This window comes from Lissotriton helveticus, chromosome 3_1 (genome assembly GCF_964261635.1).
Source record: "Lissotriton helveticus chromosome 3_1, aLisHel1.1, whole genome shotgun sequence".
NCBI classification, from domain to species: Eukaryota; Metazoa; Chordata; class Amphibia; order Caudata; family Salamandridae; genus Lissotriton; species Lissotriton helveticus.
Genome location: NC_136061.1, coordinates 1,949,848,944 through 1,949,873,273, shown reverse-complemented (window position 1 = coordinate 1,949,873,273; position 24,330 = coordinate 1,949,848,944). Strand labels below are relative to the sequence as shown.

Genomic DNA, 24,330 nt, shown 5'->3' with positions numbered 1-24,330 from the left:
TGCTGCAAGGCTCTCCCGCCTCTGATGCCGCCGGGCTCCCTCAGCTCACGGGAGCCCGGCAGAGCGTCCGCCATGGTAGTGCTGGTGTGCGAGGCTGCTGCAGGGCCCCACTGCGGCGGGATGGACGGAGGCGGCGGGACGCAGGAAGAGGTGGCCTAGGACTCGTGGAAGGGGCGCCGAGTGCCGTCAATGCTAGAACAGATTCGGAGGCGTTCCCGAGGGCTTTCGGCTGACGTCGCGTGACGTCGGCAAAAGCCAAAGAATCTCGGGAACGCCCCCGAATCTGGTCCGGCATTGACGGACAGGCCCCTCGTCCAATGGCTAGGCTCCATTTATGGAGCCAGCCAATGAATGACGAGGGTCGACCCAAAGCCACACTACAGTTCTCATCAGGTTTTCGCCTGCGCGAAAAAGATGCGCAGAGCGCATCTTTTCGCCAGGCAAAACCTAAAAACTGCGAACATACACTCGGTTTAAAAATGGAAATCATATAAAAACTAGAAAAAACATAAGTCGCTCAATTAAAAGATAGAGGTGGCTAATAACAGCAAAGTTGTAAGAGAATGACACAGACAGAAAGTGAAACTGAGGAAAATAGTTAAGTGCACAGAGGTAAAAGGTTAATGAACCAAAATGGTCAAGAAGGTTAACAGAGGTAAGAGAGTTGAGAGTAAAGCGGAGCGACAGGCAGGTCAATAAGTTTGAAGGGTTGTCAGAAAAGGGGCAATATACAGGAGGCTACAGAAGAGCAGAGAAAAGACACCTGAAAGGAAATAGGAGAACTGCATAAACATGGAAGGCAGTAACTAATCCAGTAAGAGTATAAAGAGGTAGGTTTTTAGCTTTCTGTGAAACATAAGGACCTTTTTCAAACATCTTAAGTTCATTTGTGTTCCAGTTTTAAGCTATTGAGGCTTCTCAGGTTTTGTGAGCCACAAGATATTTTGAGGGGGGTGCATACACATTCCAGATGTTGATCCAGAGCCTTAGAAGTGATGAAAGCCAGGTGGAATTTTGTTATCGATTCAGGAGGAATTCAAAGATATTACGGTGATGGGTGATGCAATTTGCTAGTTTAGTTCATTAGATCAGAACTGCCACAGAGGGAAGAATGTTTTTTACAGGAAGAACTAGGAAGCCAGATACAATGGGGGGATCCATAATAAATACGAGCCTTGTACAACTGTCCTTTGGACTTGGGAGGTGTTTAAAGATTTCTTGCCCGTATAACAGGTAGCTTTCACAGATTATGAAGTGTGCTCCATTTGGGAGGACATAGGAAGGTGGGTTATGATTCAAAGACCAAGCAACTTGACTTTTTTCCATTAAAGCGTAGAAGGCATAAATGCGTAACTCAGAGTTAATCTTTGTTAATGTTGGATTTGTGTGGTTATCTTATTAGAATTAATGTTTTGTTCAGATTCAGTGAGACAGTTAAAAGGCAGGCATTTGCGAAGATCCTCAAGGCAATTCGCGTAGATGTCTTCGAATGAGGATCTTTTTAGAATTATCTGGGTTTCCCATGTATGTTGGTATACAGCAAACCCTGCGTTCTCCAACATGATTCTTAGCTCCATAAACAAGTTGAACTGAACAGGCATAAGAGCTGAACCGTGGGAAACACCAGAAGAAACTAGGAAACAGTCAGAAGACTTGCCAACCTAACTAACTACTTGCTATAAGTTAAGACTGATGAACACATACAAAGTTCTAGGACTGTGATGAGTGTTGAATGGTCAATGGTTTTGAATGCAGCTGAAAAAAATAGGAAAGATGAGGAACCAGAAATTGCCACTGTCCAAAATACAATCAATGCCATCACTGATTTTAAGTGCTGCAGTCTCTGAGCTGCCACCTTTGCGAAAGCCTGATTAACATGGAACTCTCCTAGACAAGGATAGCCATCTAGAAGTTAAAAAGTCTAGCAACTAAGAGCCTCATACTAAAATGCATTCGGTAAAAGTGGTTTCAATTTGCACATGGACTTCTACCAATTGCATCTGTATTTTGCAACCCAACCTAACCTATTAAGTCTATTAATAAAATACAGTATCCTAGTGGGTAGCAAACTGACCTACCTCAAATATTAATGAGCTAGGTCACAAATTATGACCCGCTACACTTGCCTACAATCACAGGCATGGTGTCCTGCTGGTGTCAGCAGTTCACCACGTCAGTGACTGCTTTTAAATAAAGCATCCTTTAAAAAACATGTTTTAAAATAAATGTAGCACATTTTCTTAAATGGAAAAATAGATGCGTTTAGAAAGAATAATGAAATATTTTACAAGCGTGTTTTATTGCAATGCAGTAGTCCTGTTAACCAGTGCCTACTCTTCAAAAATGTTTTTAAACATTCACAAATGGGAAGGAGTGCATTAGGGACCCCTTTCCATTTTCAAATGGGTAACCATTTCTTGTGAGGTGGTGGTAAACGATTATGTTACTTACCCTGTAAGCATCTGTTCTTGGCATGTAAAGCTGTGGAATCACATGCTTTGCATACTTCTGCCATCTAGTGTTGAGTCTGAATGTTTGCAAGTTGTTTTTCTTCGAAGAAGTCTTTTCCAGTCACGAGGTAAGGTGACTCCTGTAGGTTATGTTATGTTAACAATGATTTGTAAAGCGCACTGACACCGGTTAGTTGTGGAAGACAGAGGACAGTCAGAGTTGGAAGCCTGCGGAGTTACTGGTATGCTTGTTGGTAAAGCCAGGTCTTTAGGGATTTCCTGAATGACATGAGATCAGGGCATAGCCGGATCTCAAGGGGAAGAGCATTCCCCAGGCGAGGGGCCAGAGTGCCAAATCTGCAGCCGCCCGAGCGTTTAAATTTAAAAGATGGTGTTTGTAGAAGACATTGGTGGGCCGAGCGTAGGCTTCGGGACGGGGTATACTTGATGATGAGTTTTGTGATGAATTTAGGGCTTTTGCAGTAGAGCGCTTTAAAGATCATGCAACTGACTTTAAAGGTGCAGCGCTGGGCCACCGGGAGCCAATGGAGTGTTTTCAGAATGGGGGTGGCTGATTGCCATCTGGGCTGGCTCAAAATCAGTCTGGCTGCATGATTCTGCACCATCTGGAGTCGTTTCAGAAGGAACTGGGGAAGGCCCAGGTATATTGAATTTGCATAATCTATGTGAGAGATTACAGTAGCGATCACCACCTGTGTCAGGGCTTCACGGGTCAAAAGGAGACGAACCTTCCGGATTTTTCTCAGTTGGAAGAGACACTTGGAAACCACCTGACCTACTTGCGTTTTAAGTGAAAGATCGCTATTTAAGGTGATGCCAAGCGTCTTTGCCGATGATGAGGGGATCAGAGCTTGACCCATATCTGTTGGCCAGTAGTGTGGGCCCCAGTATTTAATGCTGTCCCCAGTCAGGACCAGCTCGGTTTTTCCTGGGTTCAGTTTTAAATGATTTTGGTTCATCCAAGCTTGGATGAACCTCATTGTTGACTGGAAGAAGGAGATGGACGTATCTGAGTTGTCGATTGTGAAGAGGAGCTGTAAATTGTCCGCATAGTTCATCACCGTTACCTGTTTGTCTCAAAGAGCCTGGATTAACGGGGAGATGTAGAGGTTGAACAGGTGCGGTGACAGGGACGAGCCCTGAGGAACACCACATGTGATGGCTTGCTTGGTACCTGCTAAGTTGCCCAGGCCAAGAAGGACTTCAGCCAGCAGGCTGCCGTGCCTCGGATGCCAGCCTGAGAGACACGGTCGATCAAGATGGTGTGATCGACCATGTCAAATGCGGCCGACAGGTCCAGGAGCACTAGAGCCTGCGGGATGCGATTGTCGGCACAGTCCCTAACGGTGTCCATTACTGCCACTATCACCGCCTCCGTTGAATGGGCTGGGCGAAAGCCCGCCTGATGTGGTTCAAGGCAGTTTGATGTCTCTATAAAGTTGGACAGGCAGTTAGCAACATGAGCCTCCAGCACCTTTGCTAAGAAGGGGAGAAGGGAGATTGGGCGGTAGTTTGCATTACAGGTGGGGTCTGCGCCCGGTTTCTTTAGGAGGGGTATTACTGTTGCTTCTTTGAATGCGAGGGGAACTTGGCCAGTGAGTTGTTTAGGAGGGTACAAGCGGGAGCCGGAATAACTGATAGGCAGTCTTTCAAGATATAAGGAGGACATCTGTCGGGTGGGGCCCCTGATTTTACTCTTACCAGTAGTTCCTGAAATTGATCTAAGGTGATAGAAGTGAAACTGCTAAGTGAATCGGTGGTATTGGGACTTAGAGCTGAAAGGGGAGGACTTAAAGTTTGTGGAATAGTGGCTTTGATGGCAGCAATTTTCTCTGTAAAAAAAAACGTTCAGTGAATCGCAGAGGACCTGGGTCGGGGGCAAGCTGGGACGGGAATTGTCGAGGTTGGTTAATTCATTGAGAATAGAAAAAATATCCTTGGATTTATTGGTTGAATTAGTTATGCGGGAAGAAAAGTAAGCAGTTTTAGTGGCTAGGATAGATTTCATGTAATCCTTCCTGGCTGTGATGTATCGAGATTTAGCATCAGGAGCATAGTTACGACGCCAGAGTCGCTTTTAGGTCTGGGGAGAACCATTTTTGGGCGTCTGCGAACCGGCCCAGTTTGATCGTTTTGTATGGAGCATGGACGTCACTGGCTGTTTGCAGCCAGAGAGAAAGGTTATTTTCTGCTATGTTAATGTCAGGGTGGTGGGGAGGAATAGAAGTGGCAAGAGTTTGTAAAAATTCCGACCTGTCTAGAGAATTCCATTTCCTGGCTCGTCCACCCATAGCTGTAACAGTGGTCTTTTTAGGGGGAAAGACGAGATTAAATTTGAGAAGAAAATGATCCGACCATAAACACGGGGAGGTGACCGGGGTGGTAACTAAAGAGAGTTGGTCCAGACCTGGTCCAGAATGTGGCCTTTACAATGAGTTGGTGAAATTACATGTTGTTCAAAGTTTAAATTTGTAAGAAGCTCTGTGAGTTCACGCGACTGAGGACCTTCCAGAGGGTCATTGAACCAGTAATTGAAATCCCCGACCAAAAGGATCCTAGCATGATCAATGGCCAAATTGGCGATTTGTTCGCTAAGCATTAAAGGAAAAGATGGCATATTATTAGGGGGTCTGTACAGGAGGACGCATGCCAAAGTTGTGTAGGAAGTATCAATTTTTAAAACCAAGTTTTCAGTGTCTGGAAGATTCAGGCAAGTCAAGGCGGTGACGCTCAGGTCGTGGCGGAAAATAACTGCCACTCCCCCGCCAGGTTTACCGGGTCCACGATCAGCGTGAATGATACGATAGTTTGGTGGCAGTGCAGCTATAATATCTGGGGCGGAGTCTTGGGTCAGCCAAGTCTCGGTGAGTAAAAGGATGTCCGGTTTGTCCCCATCCAATAAAAGAAAAAGGTCCAGGTTGTGTTTCACCATGGAGCGGGTGTTTAAATAGGCTATAGACAGAGTGGGGATGAAGGTCGGACCCTGTGTGACTGGTGAGGCCAACAGATGTCGTGGTAGTGATATCGGAGGTGGGAGAGCAATTAACTAGGAGCCCCAGTCCCTGGGCCCGATTACGTGATAGCTTGTTCAGGTGGCCCTGGTCGTTGTTAATGATCAGCAGCTCCTCACGGGAGTAAGCAATCAGCCCAGTAGCATGACATGCCCTGGGGCCCGTCAGGGCGCGGACGGGCACAGACGGGCTTTCCTTTGGCGCGCCCGCTGCGCCAGTCTGCTGCGCTCCCGAAACGAGGGGGCCATTTTATACCAGTGAGGGCGGGAGGGGCGGAGCACTGGACCGCTCGCCTGCTACTGCTCCTCACCCAAGATGGCGGTGGCTGGAAGGCTGTCACCCAAGCAGCGCCTAATCGGCTGCAATGGGCCACAGCAGGGCAAGAAGAGTAGTTGGGCTAATGATAGAGCAGTCCCTAGTCAGTACGGGAGTGCAGATCGATTTTTTAAAAATTATCGGCGAGGTCAGTCCTGGTGGTCAGAACTCCGTGAATAAAGTGAAGTATGTGAATTAAAAGCATAAGAACCACACACACACTCACACGTCCCGGCTTTCCGCCTCAGGACACGAGCACTCTGTCACTGGAGGCTGTGGGTTTTTGTACCAGTGAGGGCGGAGCACTGGACCGCTCGCCTGCTCCTGCTCCTCACCCAAGATGGCGGTGGCTGGAAGGCTGTCACCCAAGCAGCGCCTAATCGGCTGCAATGGGCCACAGCAGGGCAGAAGAGTAGTTGGGCTAATGGTAGAGCAGTCCCTAGTAAGCACGGGGGTGCAGATCGTTTTTTTTTTTTTTATTATCGGCGAGGTGAGTCCTAGTGGTCAGAACTCCGTGAATAAAGTGAAGTAAATGAATTAAAAGCATAAGAACCACACACACACACTCACACGTCCTGGCTTTCCGCCTCAGGACACAAGCACTCTGTCAATCGGTGCACTGGAGGCTGTGGGTTTTTGTACCAGTGAGGGCGGGAGGGGCGGAGCACTGGACCGCTCGCCTGCTCCTGCTCCTCACCCAAGATGGCGGTGGCTGGTAAAATGTCACCCAAGCAGCGCCTAATCGGCTGCAATGGGCCACAGCAGGGCAAGAAGAGTAGTTGGGCTAATGGTAGAGCAGTCCCTAGTCAGCACGGGAGTGCAGATCGATTTTTTAAACATTATCGGCGAGGTGAGTCCTAGTGGTAAGAACTCCGTGAATAAAGTGAAGTAAGTGAATTAAAAGCATAAGAACCACACACACTCACACGTCCCGGCTTTCCGCCTCAGGACACGAGCACTCAGGTGATACTGCGCATGGGCATCGACTCGACGGTTATATTGTTTTCGCGCAAGATGGTGAGAATGGAGTAAGTGTAGTATAGAGATGTCCATGCGTATGTAGTGTGAATAATAAGAACTGCATCAACCACAGGTGTCCTGGGAGGAGGGAGGGCGCATGTGAATCTACAGCTCTACATGCCAAGAACAGATGCTTACAGGGTAAGTAACAACCAGTTTGAGGCATGTGTGCAGTAGATTTACATGCTTTGCATGGATTGTATAGCAGTACCCTCCGAAAGCGGTGGTTAACCAGTGGGTGTTGCAGTTGTTTGAAAAAAGTGTTTTTAGTACTGCTTGTCCTACATTAGCTTGACGTGCTAATACATCCACACAATAATGTTTGGGAAATGTGTGTAGTGTAGACCATGTAGCTGCCTTACATATGTCAGCTAAGGGAATGTTACCTAAAAAGGTCATAGATGCTCCTATTTCGCACATAAAATGTGCTCTAGGAGGTATAGTTAAAGTTCAATACATTTAACAATCCACATAGAAATATCAGATTTAGAAATAGGATTTCCTTGACGAGGTGGAGCAAATGCAACAAAAGGTTGTTTTGTTTTAAGGAAATCTTTTGCTCTATCAATATAGTACAATAGTGCACTTTAAACATCAAGTGTGTGTAGAGCCCTTTCTGCTACTGAATCTGGTTGAGGAAAGAACACTGGTAACTCAACTGATTGATATGAAAAGCAGAATCTACTTTTGGAAGGAATTTTGGGTGTGTAAGAAGAACCACTATTTTGTGAAGCTGAAAGAAAGGTTCTTCTAAGGTTGATGCCTGTAGCTGACCAACACGTCGTAATGAAGTGATAGCAAGTAGAAAGGCAACCTTCTATGAAAGAAATTGCAATACACAATTGTGTAAAGTCGCAGAAGGTGGACCCATACGCCTTGTGAGAACAATATTAAGGTTCCAGACATGTGAAGGTGGTACCCTTGGTGGTATCATTCTTTTAAGTCCTTCCATAAAAACTTTAATAACTGGAACTTTGAATAAGTATAAATGTTTTCTGTTTTGTAGATATGCAGCTACTGCCGCAAGGTGTAGTCGAATTGATGTGTAGACTGAGCCTGCTCGATATATAAATGCAAAAGATAACATAATATTTTGGAAAGATGCATCTAGTGGATCAATTGTGTTAATATTGCAATATATAACAAACCTTTTCCACTTTGCTGCATAACATGCTCTAGTGGTAGGTTTCCTTGCCTCTTTAAGAATTGTCATACAATCTGGTGGTAGATTTAGGTATCCGAACTCTATGATTTCAGGAGCCAATTCGCTAGGTTGAGCTCCTTGGGGTTTGGATGTCTGATTTATTCATGGTTCTGTGTGAGAAGCTTAAAAGTGAGGTGCAGTTTTTGGTGTGGAACTACTGACAGTTCTAGTAGTGTGGTAAACCACGGTTGACGAGCCCACGTGGGAACCACTAGAATCAGTGTGAATGATGTCTGCCTGAGTTTCCGAACCAAAAATGGAAGGAGAGGGAGAGGCGGAAAAGCGTAAGGATATAACCCTGACCAGTTCACCCATAGGGCATTGCCTTTGGATAGATGGTGCGGCAATCTGGAGGTGAAGTTTGTGCAGTTTGAGTTCTCTGCTGTGGCAAAGAGGTCTATTTGTGGGAATCCCCATTTCTGAAAGTATGGGAAGAGAACCTGGGGATGAATTCCCCATTCGTGTACTGGCCACATCCGGCTGAGGAGGTCGGCAAATTGGTTGTTTATTGCTGGATGGTGTTCTGCCAGAAGATGAATTTTGTGATGTATTGCCCAACGCCAAATGTTCTGAGAAAGGTGTGACAACTGTAGACAGTGTCCCCATCCCCTGTTTTTGTACATAGTGCATGGCTGTCATATTGTCTGTCCGGACCAGGACAACTTTCTTTATTATGTGAGGTTGAAATGTTTTTAGTGCTAGTTAAATTGCAAGAAGCGCCAAGTAACTGATGTGGAGACTTCTGTGTTTGGTGTCTCATAAACCATGAATTGTCATACGTTGGAGATGGGCACCCCAACCTGAGAGAGATGAACCTGCAGTTAGTACAACTTGTGGAATGGGGTAGATGAACGGCCCCCCACCACTACAGAGAGCGATGAGTGTGGCTGACTACCAACACCAGATCTGTTAATTGAGCCTGTGATTGATTCCACTGACGTGCCAAGCATTCACTATTGCAACGCATGATGCCATCATTCCAAAGAGTTGCATGAAAGTCTTCACTGTTAGGTATTGGTTGTTTTGAAACAATAGTAATAAAGTTTGAACATTTTGAATTCTGGCTATATTAGGAGAGGCTAGAGCTGTGTGAGTGTTTAGCGTTGTTCCTAGATAAGTTTGCCGTTGTGAGGGTTGAAGATGGAAATTTGTGCACTGACTGTAAATCCCAATTGATGGAGAAGGTTTATTGTACCTTGAGTGGGTTGTAAACACTTTTTCTGTGTGTTGGCTTTGATAAGCCAATCGTCCAGATATGGGAAGACATGAATTTGTTCTCTTCTTAGTCGAGCTGCTACTACTGCTAAACATTTTGTGAATACTCTAAGTGCAGTAGTCATTCCGAATAGAAGTACTTTGAATTGATAGTGATTTCCAGCTATCACAAATCTGAGATATTTGCAATGTGCTGGATGGATAGGAATATGCGTCCTTTGAGTCTAGTGCGGACATAAAGTCGCCTTGTTGTAGAAGTGGGAGCACGTGTTGAAGGGTAACCATATGGAAGTGTTCTGACAGTATGTATAGGTGTAACAGTCTGAAATCTAAGATTGGTCGTAGAGACTCATCCTTTTTGGGGATCAGAAAGTAAAGTGAGTAAACTCCTGACCCTTGATGTTTTAATGGAACTGGTTCTGTAGCTCCTTTGGTTAGAAGCACTTGTACCTCTTGTTTGAGAAGCTGTAGGTGTTGTAGAGAGTGTTTGAGAATGTGTGGTGGAATATTGGGGGCTTTGCTGGTAAGCTCCAGGCAATAACCATGTTGGATAATATCCAAAATCCATTTGTCTGTTGTGATGGATTGCCAAGTGGGAAGAAACTGTTGTAATCTTCCCCCGACAGGTGATGAATGGTCGGGTGGCAGGAGAGGGGGGGGCGGTTGTAGTAAGTCACTGCTTTTTAGGGGACTGAGAGGTATGTGTTGATGTACCTTTCCCTCTTCCTTTAAAATTGTTTCCTCTATAGGCACCCCTGTAGAATCCTCTAGAGGGGGATAATAGTGTTTGTCTTATATGAAGATGCTGCCGCATCTGAGGTGTGTATTGGAGCCTCCTCTGTAAAAGGAGCAACAAAAAGAACCTCAGGTAGAAGGAGATTGAAGTGCTCCCATAGACTTTGCTACTTTGGTACCTTCTTTCAAGGGAGTGATCTATTTGAGGCCCAAAAAGGTGTTCCTTATCAAAGGGTGCATTAAGAATGGTTTGTTGCACTTCTGGTTTGAAACAAGAAAGTCTGAGCCATGCAAGTCTCCTGAGCATAATTCTAGAGTTGATTCCTCTAGCTGCAGTATCTGCAGCATCCAATGCCCACCTAATAGATGAATTTGAGATAAGTTTCCCTACTTGTATTATTTCCTGCCCCCTCTTTTTATGTTCATCTGGGAGATATTTTAATAATTCTTCCATTTTACCCCAGTGAGCTCTATCGTATCTGGACAACAGACCCTGTGTGTTAGCTATACGCCAATGGTTGGCTGAATGAGCTGCCACTCTTTTCCCCTCTGCATATATGAGTTTGGATTCTTTATCTGGAGGTGGTGCTTCCCCAGTTATTTGCAAATTTACCATTTTACGGGCATTAGAGACCACAAATTATTCCACAGGCAACTGACTCCTAATGAAAACTGAGTCAAATGGAGGGGGTTTATATTTTTGTCCACTTTAGGTGTTAATATACGTGCTCTAACTGGGTCTTTAAAAATATCAATAGTATGTCTCAAAATACCTTTGAGCATAGGCAACATTTGTGTTGTTCTGTGTGTGTTTCCTAATGTTTCAAATAGAAAATCTTCCTCCAGGGCTTCTTTGTGTAAAGGCACTTTGTGGTAATTAGCTGCCTTAGCAATTCATTTCTGATATGCAGTATTATAATCAGGAGGGGAACGTTTTTCTGGGTATAAATCTGGGTCTGTATCTTGAGGTGGATCTATGTTATAGTCATCCCAGGGATGTGGTGGTGGCTGATTATAATTGTTATCAGCTTCTTCTACAACAGGATTTGTGTTAAGAGAACCTGACGGTGTAATGTGTAGAGGATCTGTATAAGGTAAAATGGGCATTGGTGAAGAAGGTGGAAGGTTTTGGGGAATATGAATAGGGCTAGTAGCTATGTCCCTTTTCTTCTTGAGAGGAAATTTGTATTGCGTGTCCGCTCTCCTTTTTGAAGGTATTACTGGTTTTGTTGTTATGTGACCAGGATCAGGATTTATGTGACTTTTCTTTTTTTTTGGGATCCAGCTTATCCTTAATTTTTTTCCTAGATCGGCTCCGGTGATTGTAAAGGAGCGTCTTTTTGTTTCAGTGCCGACCAGAATTTCAGTTTTTTGTCTTTTGATCCGAGAAGTTTCGGAACCGAAAGGGTCTGATCTTGGCTCGGGCCTGAGCCGGAAGGCTTGACGTGATGTTTTGGTGCCGAGCAGTAACAAGAGTCTCGGTGCCGACCATGGCCCAATAGCCTTTTGTAGGAGTAGGTTTGGTGGGCAAAGGGGCTCTGGTACTCACGGCACCCTGTCCAGCCAGGATGGCGAGGGACTCTAGTTTGATATCCAACTGGGAATTGGAGTCCTGGGGGGAAAAGGCCTCTTCTTCTTCCGCTGCCATTTCTTCCTGCTCGATATCTTTACAGAAGATATGAGGCATGTCCTCGATACCTTGTCGTTGCATGTCTCTCCGTCAAGCCCAATGTCCCGTAGAGGCTTCTTGGATCGGAACGACCAACACCTGTCGCAGTCTTTCTCCTTATGTTCCGGGTAGACACAGAGGTTGCAGACATTATGCAGGTCAGTGCTCAGATATCTGGATTTGCATCGAGGACACAATTGAAATGGTGTCCATTCCATCGACGGAAGGCAGGACGCTGGTTGTTGAAGTAAAAGCTGACTGAAGAAAGAGGTAGGCCCGAAGGCCACGGTTAGAGTTTTCTCAATGATCTAGATAAAGTTTTCATAAATTTCAACAAGAAACGGTGGATGACGCGATCAAAAACAATACCGACAAAGGTGTAGTGAATTGAGCACCAAAGGGATCCCAATTGACGGTTTAGAATCTGAAAGCAGCAATATATGTCCAAACCCAAAGGCAGAAAAAACAATGGAGTCGATGCCCATGTGCAGTATCTCCGAAAGGAGGAGACACCTTACCTCATGACTTGAAAAGACTTCTTAGAAGAAAAACAACCTGCAAACATCCGGACCCAATACTAGATTGCAGAAGTAAGCAAAGCATGTGTATCTACAGCACACCATTTCCAAACCTTTTCTAAATCGCTAAATGAGCTTTGTGCATTTTAAATGAGGATTTAGGATTCACAAACCCTCTGATTTACCAAATCCCAGTGTTAGTGAATGCTAAAACCATTAGTACACAAGGCCCCATGATACAAGGACTCTCTTCAAGCTGTTCTTCCTGGCTGTTCCTTTGGGTCTGACACAATGCTGTAATTTCAAAAGCTTTTGGAGTCCAGCTTTCTCAACAGAGGTGGCTATATGCACCTTGCTCGGCAGGAGGAGGAGCTTCAACAGTGGCTATTTGGTACATACGGAAAATATGAGAAAAGGCTACTAGTTGAGGAGCTGGTACTGGTGGGCTTCACAAGGGGAAAGTATACATGGTTTCCAGTTAACGAGGAAAGTCTGTCCCACAAGCTAGTGCACGAAGACAGACTTTGGTTTCTTAAAGTTATATTTTCACACTTAAAACCACAGGCTGTATCGGTACCCATTAAGAAGTTTTCATTTGACTGGTTTAAGACATTTGGATTAAAACTTGAAAGTTAATTTTACCTTTGCTATATTATATTTGCTGTAAAGCGCTAAGCATCATAATTTTGTAGAGCAGTGGTTCTTATCCTGGGGTCCGTAAAGCCTACTCAGGGGGCCCAGAACTGCTTAGAAAATTAAATAATCTTAATAGAATAACAAGGTGTAAATAAATAAAGAAGCAACATTGAACATTTTCCAACAGTTTGTATATGTGAAGAAATCTGAGATTGGAAGATAACATTTTTGTTGTATCCTCATACTAATTTGTGGGAGCAGTGCAAGTGCACCAAACAGAATATAATACGCATGATGGGTAGTCTCAATTTAATTAAGAGAAGCTCCAACCTTCCCTTTACAATTAGCATTTTGATTTTTTATATACATCCGCGTATTTAGTAAAATATGTAATCATTTGCTTGTTTCTCCATTTTTGTGGTTCAAATCATCGACATTGCATAGGTCAGGATCCCTGAATTCCAATAATGATTCAGTGGGGGGTCCCTGGAGTCCAGTAATGATTAAGTGGGGTCAAAAGGTTAAGAACCACTAGTGTAGAGGATTAATGGCTCGATGAATGGAGGCAAGATATCACAGAGAACCCAAGCTCTGATGATGGTGATGGCCTTAGACATCACAGAGTGAAACGCTGTGTGGAGCTACGAGTCTGACAGATGTTAGTGGAGAGACGGTGCACATCTGTAAAGAAAACAACCCAAACCGCCATAAGTGGTAAAGACGTAAGCCTGGTTGGGGGCACCAGAAACATTCACAAACAACACTCATCTGTGAAGCAAAACGACTTCTTGAATATACATTTGTAACTACTTTACAATCTTATGTTACCAGCATTTCTACAGCACTCCTAACATCTGTATAGCATCATAGCATTCTCAGAATACACATCTGTGGACAGGTCAGTTGTTAAGTTCCAGTTATACAATGTGTAGCAATGAACGAACACTGCCCCTGGACTGTTGTCACTGTGGCAAGCAGAGTAGTTTTATTTTAAACTAATTCTCCTACCAAAGGGACTTGTGGCAATCCATCGTATTGCATAGATCTTTTGGGTGTGGACAATGCACCACTAATCAAGAATCATGGAAATGCTGCAGTGTATACATATCAAGACATTTCTAGCAGGGCTACGCAGACACCCAGAGTCAAGCACCCCATGGCATCAGTAGTTGTGGGTCAGAGCAGGGCACTAGCAGAACACCTCTCAAAGAGTTCATCTGGGCTTCAGAAGTTCGAATGAATGGGCAAGATGAGGTTGTTGAGATGGGAACCATGTTTGCTTTAAAAATAAATGTTGGCTTGCGTGTAATTTTGAAGAATATTATCAAGCAGAGTAAATAAAAACTCTGATGCAAAGGGTGCCAGAGCGGCAATGAGAAATACTAGCCCAAGAATATCTCCCAAGCTCTTCTGCTGCAGACCACGCAGATATGTTATAATGCCAGCGAAGCACAACTCGGCCAATAAATCAAAAAGCAGTACAGGAAAGAACACGTGACAGCATGAGTGACTTGCGTAGGCAGTACCATTTCTTTTGTTTGTGTTGGTATCTTTGCATTAGGTATCGTATTGTACAGCATCTTGTAATAATCACAGTACATTGACATAGTCTATGTACACATGTGTACCACTTGCCTCCTATAAAAGCTTTCATCCCATGGGCATAGAAACAAGACAAAAATGAAAGGCAAACTCCAAACCAACATTAATTCCAGTGCAATCGCATAACCCCAAACAGCACCCTCCTGGGCCACATGATGGTCATACATTTTCCACTTAACCCCAGCGTCATGTCCCTTCCATGTAGTTCCCACCCAACCATGCTTCTTCCCTTCATATTATTTTCATGTCGTGTGCCTCTTTCCTGTGTACTTGCATCTCCTGCCACCATCTCCATCCTCCCCCACACTCTGAGACATATTTCCCATGAGTAACGGCCAATCTACCAGGAAATGCCATTTTTAGTTTGTTTTCTTTGACCCTAAACAGTGTGCTGTGCAAACCAGGTGACACCTACTCTTCCTCATTCTGCACCATAGCTGCTCTGTGAAATCCAGGTCTCCCCGCTCTGTGCTGAAGGCCTGAACGTCCCGCTCTACGGCAGCAACATCACCTTTCAAATTCTGGAACACAAGGTTAGATTCCAATGTCAGTACTTTAAATAATGGCAAGGACTTCAACAGCACCATCAAACTTGCAGAGAAAGGCGGCCAAGTTAATCAAACAATTGAATCACGATTTACAAAACTACAAAGACGCATATGCAGAGATTTACATTTTTGCCTGACCTACTTTTACGTTTTTAACCCAATCAACAAATAATCCGTATAGTACGCCTGGGAAGCGGCGCGAGGTGCATGTTTCCAGGAGTACTATTAATGTCAAGTAACATATCCCACAAGCTACAATTCGCCAGTGTAGACACTACAGATCTCAGATTTAAGCACAGCTATCCAAATGTACATTTTGTTATACTATGGTATGGTGGATTAGTGGACTAATGCGTTCACTGAAGGGGCCTGTGTTCGACCTCATGGTCACAGGTTCAAATACTGGCTGGTCTACTCAGCCTGTCATCCTTCTTAGGTCGATCAGATGAGCACCACTGAGTTGGATTACAATGAACATCTGTTATTCAGCGCCTTGATACCCTTGAGTGATAGGTGTGCTTTATAAATACACGTTATGATGTGTTATTGTTCCTTAAAACTGCCCCTCGTGATATCTTAGGGACAACACCAAATACCTTGAGGTTACTTTTAGAATTTAATTTTGTACTGCTTTCTGTACAACGTCACCTGGCTAGGGCCCTATGTACAAAATACGATGGAAAGAAGAAAGATGTTGGGGTAATGGAAAGCAGAGAAACAAGGTATCTGTTTGGAGGAGATGTTAAAAGTGGACAGCACTGTGGAAATGGGGATATTGTAGAGAGCTTACCTGTTGGAGATTGCACTACTGTTGAGAAATAGTTCTACCTTTTAATTTTTAAGCAACATTTCTCACAGTTTGAACGCAGCATACACACTAATTCAAGCCATTAGGTGCAGAACTAAAATAGCAGGACCATCAATGATTTTACAAATGACATGCGCATAACTATTGTGCTCTGCACGTTTTTATTTATTTTTTATCAAACTGATAGTTTCTACATTTTTACTACGAAAGAAACACACCACACAATGTCAGCTAACATTCTTCTACATTATGCTAAATTCCAGAGAACTGTTTAGAAGCATGAAGTGTTACATGACATAACGCCTTGAACACTGTAAACATGAGGCATGCTACACATAGACGGTAGCGAAAGCAATGAGGGTAATACCCTAGACATACACTACACAGTCAAGTATGATAGAGCTTCAGTGGAAAGCTCTGAATATACCATCATAGCGAAGAGTACAGATTGCCCACAAACTGAACTTTATACAACACCTTAAGCAGCTGCACTAAACTAATGGAGACCACTGAAATTGTAAATGGGATCAGACCAATTGCTGTTAATATCGTTTATGTTCCGAGCTTATTGTAGAAAAACTTTAGACCGTCTTCTAATAACAAACCTTAACGTACAGTAAACGGTATTGTACACTGTAATCTATATGTTTACAGCTATGTAAAAAAAGAATCTTGAAATGCCTACTGAATTATAATTAAAAAGTAGTGTTGTTTTGAGATACAGATAGTTGTTTTATTGCTAATGAACTTGAGATCATACCTCTCGTTTTAGCAAATTTTACACTGTGAGGTTTAAGTAGTATGTTTTTGTTAAAAAACACCACAAATACATTTTGAATGAAACTCGTTTTCGAGTCTTAGGTAGCATCAGCCTATGTCTAATCCAACCAACATACAAATAAAGAATCATGGAGGTAGTACTTTTTAAAAGAGCATCTAAAACTGTTGTGATTGGGCATGGTCGTCCTCCCATATCAAAAATCACTTTAAATGTTTAAGCAGAAGATGGCGGCGAGGTAGGCAGCAACTTGCAGAGCGATACAAAAGGGGATGATGGACGGAGCGTTTGAGCAAATCAAACACTCACCCCCAGTCAACTGATCTGGGTTTAATCCATCACCATTCTTTTGCTCACTCGGCCACCCCAGTTCAGACATGGCTATATGCAAATCAGTCTGACCCTGTGCCTCATGGGAACAGTCCAGCCCGAACTGCCAAGCCATGTCTTCCCTGGACCGTAAACAAGCATCCTGGGACCGGTTTCGGATTCATAATCCTCATCAGCCAGGCTATCTTGAATCCAGTGGCCAAGAGAGCAAGGGACTCACGTCTGAGCATACCCTGCCACACTTAGGGCGAACAAAGCGATACAAAAGGGGATGATGGACGGAGCGTTTGAGCAAATCAAACACTCACCCCCAGTCAACTGATCTGGGTTTAATCCATCACCATTCTTTAGCTCACTCGGCCACCCCAGTTCAGACATGGCTATATGCAAATCAGTCTGACCCTGTGCCTCATGGGAACAGTCCAGCCCGAACTGCCAAGCCATGTCTTCCCTGGACCGGAAACAAGCATCCTGGGACCGGTTTCGGATTCATAATCCTCATCAGCCAGGCTATCTTGAATCCAGTGGCCAAGTGAGCAAGGGACTCACGTCTGAGCATACCCTGCCACACTTAGGGCGAACAAAGCGATACAAAAGGGGATGATGGACGGAGCGTTTGAGCAAATCAAACACTCACCCCCAGTCAACTGATCTGGGTTTAATCCATCACCATTCTTTAGCTCACTCGGCCACCCCAGTTCAGACATGGCTATATGCAAATCAGTCTGACCCTGTGCCTCATGGGAACAGTCCAGCCCGAACTGCCAAGCCATGTCTTCCCTGGACCGGAAACAAGCATCCTGGGACCGGTTTCGGATTCATAATCCTCATCAGCCAGGCTATCTTGAATCAATCCATCACCAACTTGCAGAGCTCCTGCCCGTCGTCCGCCACCCATAGCAGCAAATAGCGCCTGGGAGAGCCGCCGACATCGGATCCCGGTGGGGAAACGAGCCCCCGACCTGCCGATGTCGTTAACTCCAGTGAGGCAGTTGATGATCGCCCGTCGCTGGTGCTGGATGGTGGCGCCCTCAGAGGCCGGTGCAGGCCTCGCGACAGGGGCGGCCCGTGATAGGGCCAGTCGAGGCAAGCTTCTCAAGAGCAGGCCTGCTACAAACGCGAGGCGGGGACACAGTGGGCCTGTGGTTCCGAGGTGCCACTAAGCCCCGGCCCACCTCGCTGGCTGAAAGTGCGGCCTCCGCCACATAATCGCACTTTCCTGAACCTGCAGGAGCGGCTTGCGGCGGGACGGGACTTGCCATCTTTGTTTTTTTTGCAAAAATAGAAGCATTTATTTTCATACTGTTAAAAATAAAAACCTTTGTAGAAAAACAGTATGAAAGAAGATTAAGGGACCACTTCCTACCCTGGAATTAAAGCATCCTACTTGGACCTTACAGTTCTTCATTAATTTTTTTTTTTTAGTTTTTAAGAAGTTTATTTCATACTTCGCATATATTGTATACAAGCGTGTGCCTACAACCTTATTAGGCCGGCCGCATAATATTGCAATACATGGAATACATTGATATTCTTACACAGCCCATCAGCCGACATCATTATGACCGGCGGCGTGACATGTAATAGCATTTATATCATGAAGCAGAACTGTATACGCACTAAAGCATGATCATGTTCTTACATTTTATCTTTGCAAATTCGTACCATAAACTCGTAGTAAATCAACTTATAGTTCAAAAACATCAAACACTGTGTCACAACATTCTTCCTCATCCACGTTAATTATGTATAACTCATTTCTATATATATCCCGTTTCGTGTCATGTGTGCACCTACATTACGGGTCATTCCTCCGCATGCTTTAGCAAGTAGTCACGCAGATACATCCAATAGTCCCGGGGACGGGAGCTAATCGGTAATTCCTCTTCATATGTGGCCAGAGTGTCGCAACAGTACGTCAAATCTTCCAGCCAATTTTTTAACCTCGGCCCTGCTTTACTATTCCAGTGTAGAGAGACCCTCCTTTTTGCCATCAGAAGCGCTACCACACAGAACCTTCGCCGTGTCGCTCTCAGGTGAGGGACTATGCCCAGTAGGCAGACCTTAGCTTCACACTCTAGTGATACCCCTAACATGTCACTCAATGCCCGTGTTACCTGCTCCCAGTAATCAGCCACAGAGCCACAGCTCCATGCTAAATGCAGAAAGTCCGCATTTTCTTGCTTACATCGCACACATCTGGAGTCGTCTCTCAACCCGTATCTATGGAGCCTTTGTGGCGTGTGGTACATTTGATGAATGTATTTGTAATGTATGATCCTGAGGTTTCCATTTGCTGGTAGCATGCCAGTGAGTAAGCATGCGGTTTGCCAGTCTTCTTCAGACAATGCGTCTCCCAGGGCATCGCTCCATTTATCTCTCATCTTGTCTGTGTTCCCCTCAATGTCTGATTGTAAGCTAGTGTAGAGCCTGGACACTAGATGTGAGGCATTAGGTGTTGTGAGAAGCAATTGTAAGGAAGACAAGGTCTGGGGTTCCTGCGGAAAAGCGGGAAAGTGCTCCTTGATCGCTCTCTGTAATCTGTAGTAGTTAAAGGTAAATAATAGTGAAGTGTTGCTAATGTAATCTAGTTTGTCAATTGTCTGGTAGACACCGTCTTTATACAAGTCTCCCAGCTTATCTATGCCCACGTTTCTTAGGAGGTCCATCCCAATCCCTTCTTGTGTTACTGATATCGCCGGGTGGTGCGCTAGGGGGAGAGCTGGCGCATAGAGCGGGAGTCGTTTAGCCACCTTTCCCATTCTTCTCCATGCATCCGTTGTGGTGTTCACTGGGTTTATGTCATGATGATGTAGTCTGCCACGTTTGTGTGTCAGTATGCTAGTTAATGGAATCGGGTCTGCATCTCCAGCCTCCACCGCTACATGTGTCAGGAATGGAATTTCGTGATATCAGTAATGCGCAAATTGTGCTTGTGCGCATAGGTAATACAGATAGAGATCTGGCACTTTGAAACCCCCTTTAGCGTACGGTAGTGTCATTGTTTGCAGATCTAATCTAGCTTGTTTACCGGTCCAAATTAGAGACAGTACTAGTTTTTTGATATTTCTGAATACCTCCGCTGTCGGCTTAATTGGGATATTGTTAAACAAGTATAGGAACTTGGGGAGTATTACCATTTTTACAATTGCCACTCTGTCTGCCAATGATAGCGGTAGCTTATTCCACCTTTTTATTTTGTCTTCTAATGTTGAGATCGCCCTCCCATAGTTGGTTCGGATTACCAGTTCGGGGTCCCTGTGAAACCACACTCCTAAATATTTTGTCGGTTCTTCCTGCCATTCTAGCGGATAATCTATGACCATCGGATGCGTGCCATCTGTGAGCGCCAGTATAAGGGATTTGGTCCAGTTAATCTGGAGCCCTGAGTGTTGGCCAAATTTGATATATTCGCGCAGTAGTGGGTTAAGGTGCTGTTCCGGATTTTTAACATAAAGCACCATATCGTCCGCGTATAATGAGATATGTATTGGACGAGTTGGCAGTTGTATGGCCGAACAGTGGTGGTGCTGTCGAATTTTGCATGCTAGGGGTTCTAGTACCAGAGCAAACAGCATTGGGGAGAGTGGACATCCTTGCCTAGTTCCGCGACAGATTGCTATTGGTTCTGATATGTGTTTGTTCACTCTAATGCGTGCTGTCAAATTCGTGTATAGCATCGTGATCCATCCTATGAAGATCGGAGGAAAACCCATACTCCATAGTACTGCTTGTAAAAAAGGCCAATCTATTGTGTCGAACGCTTTGGCCGCATCTAATAAAACAGCCACCGCTTTCGTTTCAGGTGCCAGATAATGAGCCAGTACGAATAATGTGCGCGTGTTATGTGTTGTTGCCCTGTCCGGTATGAAGCCAGATTGGTCAGGTCGTATCAGTGGCGGCATGAGCGGTTTTAGTCTGTCAGCCAAGAGGCTGACTATGATTTTGGTGTCTACGTTTATTAGGGAAAGCGGGCGGTACGAGTCGCAGTATTCCTCCTCTTTACCCGGCTTAAGTAATGCAATCAGTAATGCTTCCCTCATGGACGCTGGAAGTGTCTGTGCCTCGTGTGCCTCCCCGTAGAGTCTCACCAAGTGTGGGGCCAGCAGGTCCGCGAACGCTTTGTAAAACTCTATCGTAAAGCCATCTGGCCCTGGTGCCTTGCCGTTCGGCAGTCGCCTGATGGTGTCTACTACATCTTCTACCGTGATAGGGCGAGCTAGGTATTCTCTATGGCTGTCGGAAAGCCATGCCAGCCTATATCTGCCATGTAATGCATTAATTCCTCTTGTGGCAGCGAGGGGCGAGCTTCATATAGTTTGCCATACGTGTTCCTAAATTCACCCATTATCCCTTGCATGTCATGTGTCAGTAGTCATGTATGGGTTCGTATGTTGGTGATGTGCTGTGGTGCGTGTCCAGTACAAATCTTCTCAGCCAGGGCTCTACACGGCCGACCCGCCTCGCCATAATGCCTAGCAGTTTTACGTTTGTGGATATACTGAAGCTCGTCCACAGCAAACTGTTGATGTTCAGTTAGGAGAACCTGAATTTCCCCCAGTATCGCCATGTCCCTAGTTTGTGTATATCTTTGTTCCAGTGTTTGTATTGCACTTTCACGCGCTTTTAACTGTTGCCGAATGTCACGTAGGATACCCGTGGTTGTGCTAATGCACACCCCTCGCAGTCTAGCCTTAAAAGCTTCCCATAATAGGCTTGTGCTTTCCGTTGTGGGACTATTTAATTCAAAATAGTCTATTATCGCTTTATGTATGGTGTCTGCATATACTGGGTCGCGCAGGGCTGCTACATTAAATCTCCATGTAAATGGCGGAGGTGCATACCTCGGTATTTCAATCTCCAATAACACCGGGCTATGGTCAGATAGTGTCCGTGGGAGGTGCTTTATTTGTGTTACCCATGACGTTACGTCCTGTGTGGCCAGCCAATAGTCTAGTCTAGACCAGCTGGCGTGTGCTGCATTGATGTGCGTCGCCACCTTCTCCCCTGGGTGCTGAACCTGCCATATGTCCACCATCTTTAAATCAGCCATGGCCTCCTGTAGTGCCGCTCTCGCCTTTACGTGTGGTTCCAGTGTGTTTGGAGACCGATCGATTCCCTCCCTTAATGCTACGTTAAAATCACCCCCCCATAGTACGTTTTCAATCTGGATATCTGCTATTTTGCCCCACAGTATTCCGTAGAAACCTGGGTCATCGATGTTAGGGTCATAAGTGTTCACCAATGCTAGCGTGTGTTGTCTCACTGTACCCACTACTATCACACTTCTACCTTCAACATCTCTATGTGTGTATGAGATCTTAAAGTGCACCCCCTTTTTTATTAAAATGCTAACCCCCCGGGAGTATGTTGAGTAATTGGAGTTGGTGACCGACTCCGCCCATTTGGTTCCAATAGTGGAAGAGTCAGTGGCCGCTAAGTGTGTTTCTTGTAGAAAAGCCACCTCAACATGCAATCTGTCAAAGTATGCAAACATTTGCCTATTTTTTTTCGGATTACCTAAACCTCTAACGTTCCACGTGATGCATTTCAGTGTAGCAGAGGTTGACATCTTATCAAGTGGAAGTTGTAGTGCATCGTGAAAGAGCCAACCACCCCTCGTATTAGACTACTCTCATGGTCCGTCCCGCAGTCCGGTGCACACGTTAGGGCAATGAGTTTAACATTTAATATAGTGCATTCTAGTTGTAAAGAGGTTGCAATGCTTCTCAGACACAGTGATCGTAACCAAACATTTCCCTCCCCTTCCCACCCTCCACCCACTTTAGCACCCAAACTTTGCCAAAGCCTTTCCCACATAACAAGTAAACTCAAAGTTGAACCTGAATTGGGGCGCACCCACTCGGGGGTGTCGCCAGGTACACACATCTCCATCCACGTAGTGGACGTGCACAGACGCATGTGCGTTGTTCAAATTGTCACATCAATTTCCTTTTACTCCCTCGTCCTCCCGCCATCAATTATCAGCAGTATTACACAACATAGCTACAGTCTTTCATGCCCACCTTAATACTTTGGTGCAGTACAACAATGTCGTCATATGCGAGACTTTCCTCAGCCATGTAGTCCAATTGGACAGTGCAGGTAAGTCCAAATCCCTGTATGGGTATATTAGGCCTATGTGTCTCCCACCCACATGCTTGATGTTACCAGAGTATCGTTCTCAATTGGGCGCTGCATAACACTGCTCTGGACATATGGAACTTTCCCACATCTCTGGATCACAATGTACCCCCAGTGTACTCACTGCGTACGTTACCATTCCGCGCCAGATTGTCAGTGTGGTCCATGTGCATAACTCAACTGTGTGCTCGCCGCCATATATCAAGTCATTCTAAGTGCATTGTCGTATGCCCCTGTCAATGCAATGTCCGCCAGTGCACTCGCCAATCCGTGTCAGCAGCAAGGTATCTCGAGTTCCACACCGGCCCGTAATTCAAAGTGGTTTGCTATTCTCACGTCGGCTCAGTCGACATCACTTGTCGGTTCGTCTCGTTCCTGTGCCTTCCGCCGTTTTCCCAGCTTTTTAAGATATTCCTGTGCTGCTTGAACCGTAGGAAGAACAACAGGCTTACCCGCATTTGTGATCTTAAGCTTCGCCGGGTATAGCATGGCATATTCCAGTCCAAGATCCCGCAGTTTCTTTTTCACCGGTGCAAATTCTTTGCGCGCCAATTGCACTGCCATGGTGTGGTCTGGATAGAATTCCAGGGTATTTCCCTGATATGCGATTTTACCCATCTCTCTGGCAAGTCTGAGGATCGTGTCCCGGTCCCTGTAATTTAGCATGCGAGCAATAATCATGCGCGGAGCAGCACCCGGTTTCGGTACAGGTGCCAGTGAGCGATGTGCCCGTTCAACCAGGAAAACTGATGACAACTTGTCTGCGCCAAAGACCTCTCTCAGTAACTTTTCGACGAAAGTCTCCATTTTGCCAGTGTTTGTAGATTCCGGCAGGCCTGATATGCGAACGTTATTTCGCCGAGACCTCGCTTCCTGGGTCTCCACTTTCGCACGTAGACCCTCCAACGTTTTTTCTAATCCGCAGCACACTTTCGATGTGGTCCTGGAGTCGTCTTCCACTCTAGAGATCCGCTGCTCTGCTTCCACAATTCGCTCATCATGCTTTTCTATTTTCGCCGCCATATTGTCCACACGTAGCATCACGTTGTCTAGTTTGTTATTCATCTCCTGCAGACTTTGTTGAATGGCGCGCAATACTGTCTCCATGCCATTTCCATCAGCCATCTCTTGCTCCCCTTCTGCATCCGAGACAGTCGCGTTGTTTTTGACCTGTTTCCTGGTCTCAAACGGGAATTTAGTCTGTTGTTTATCTGGTTTTTCCATAGTACCGGTGAGCGTTGGTGGACTCTGCCTCGGCGTTCCCGGGCTGACTGCTGCCGGAGTACTTGCAGTCGATAAGGTGCGGCGCGCTTGTATCCTAGATCC

The 24,330-nt window shown here is 45.2% G+C and overlaps 1 protein-coding gene across 2 annotated transcripts in view; it reads right to left on the bottom strand.

Moving 5' to 3' along the window:
• ZWILCH (zwilch kinetochore protein) overlaps positions 1 to 24,330 on the bottom strand; it is a 450,160-nt gene that overhangs the window by 66,964 nt on the left and 358,866 nt on the right. For both annotated transcript variants that reach the window (XM_078683040.1, XM_078683041.1), the window contains exon 11: positions 14,812 to 14,917. In XM_078683040.1, coding sequence (XP_078539166.1) covers positions 14,812 to 14,917 — 106 coding nt within the window. The remainder of the gene's footprint in view (positions 1 to 14,811; positions 14,918 to 24,330) is intronic.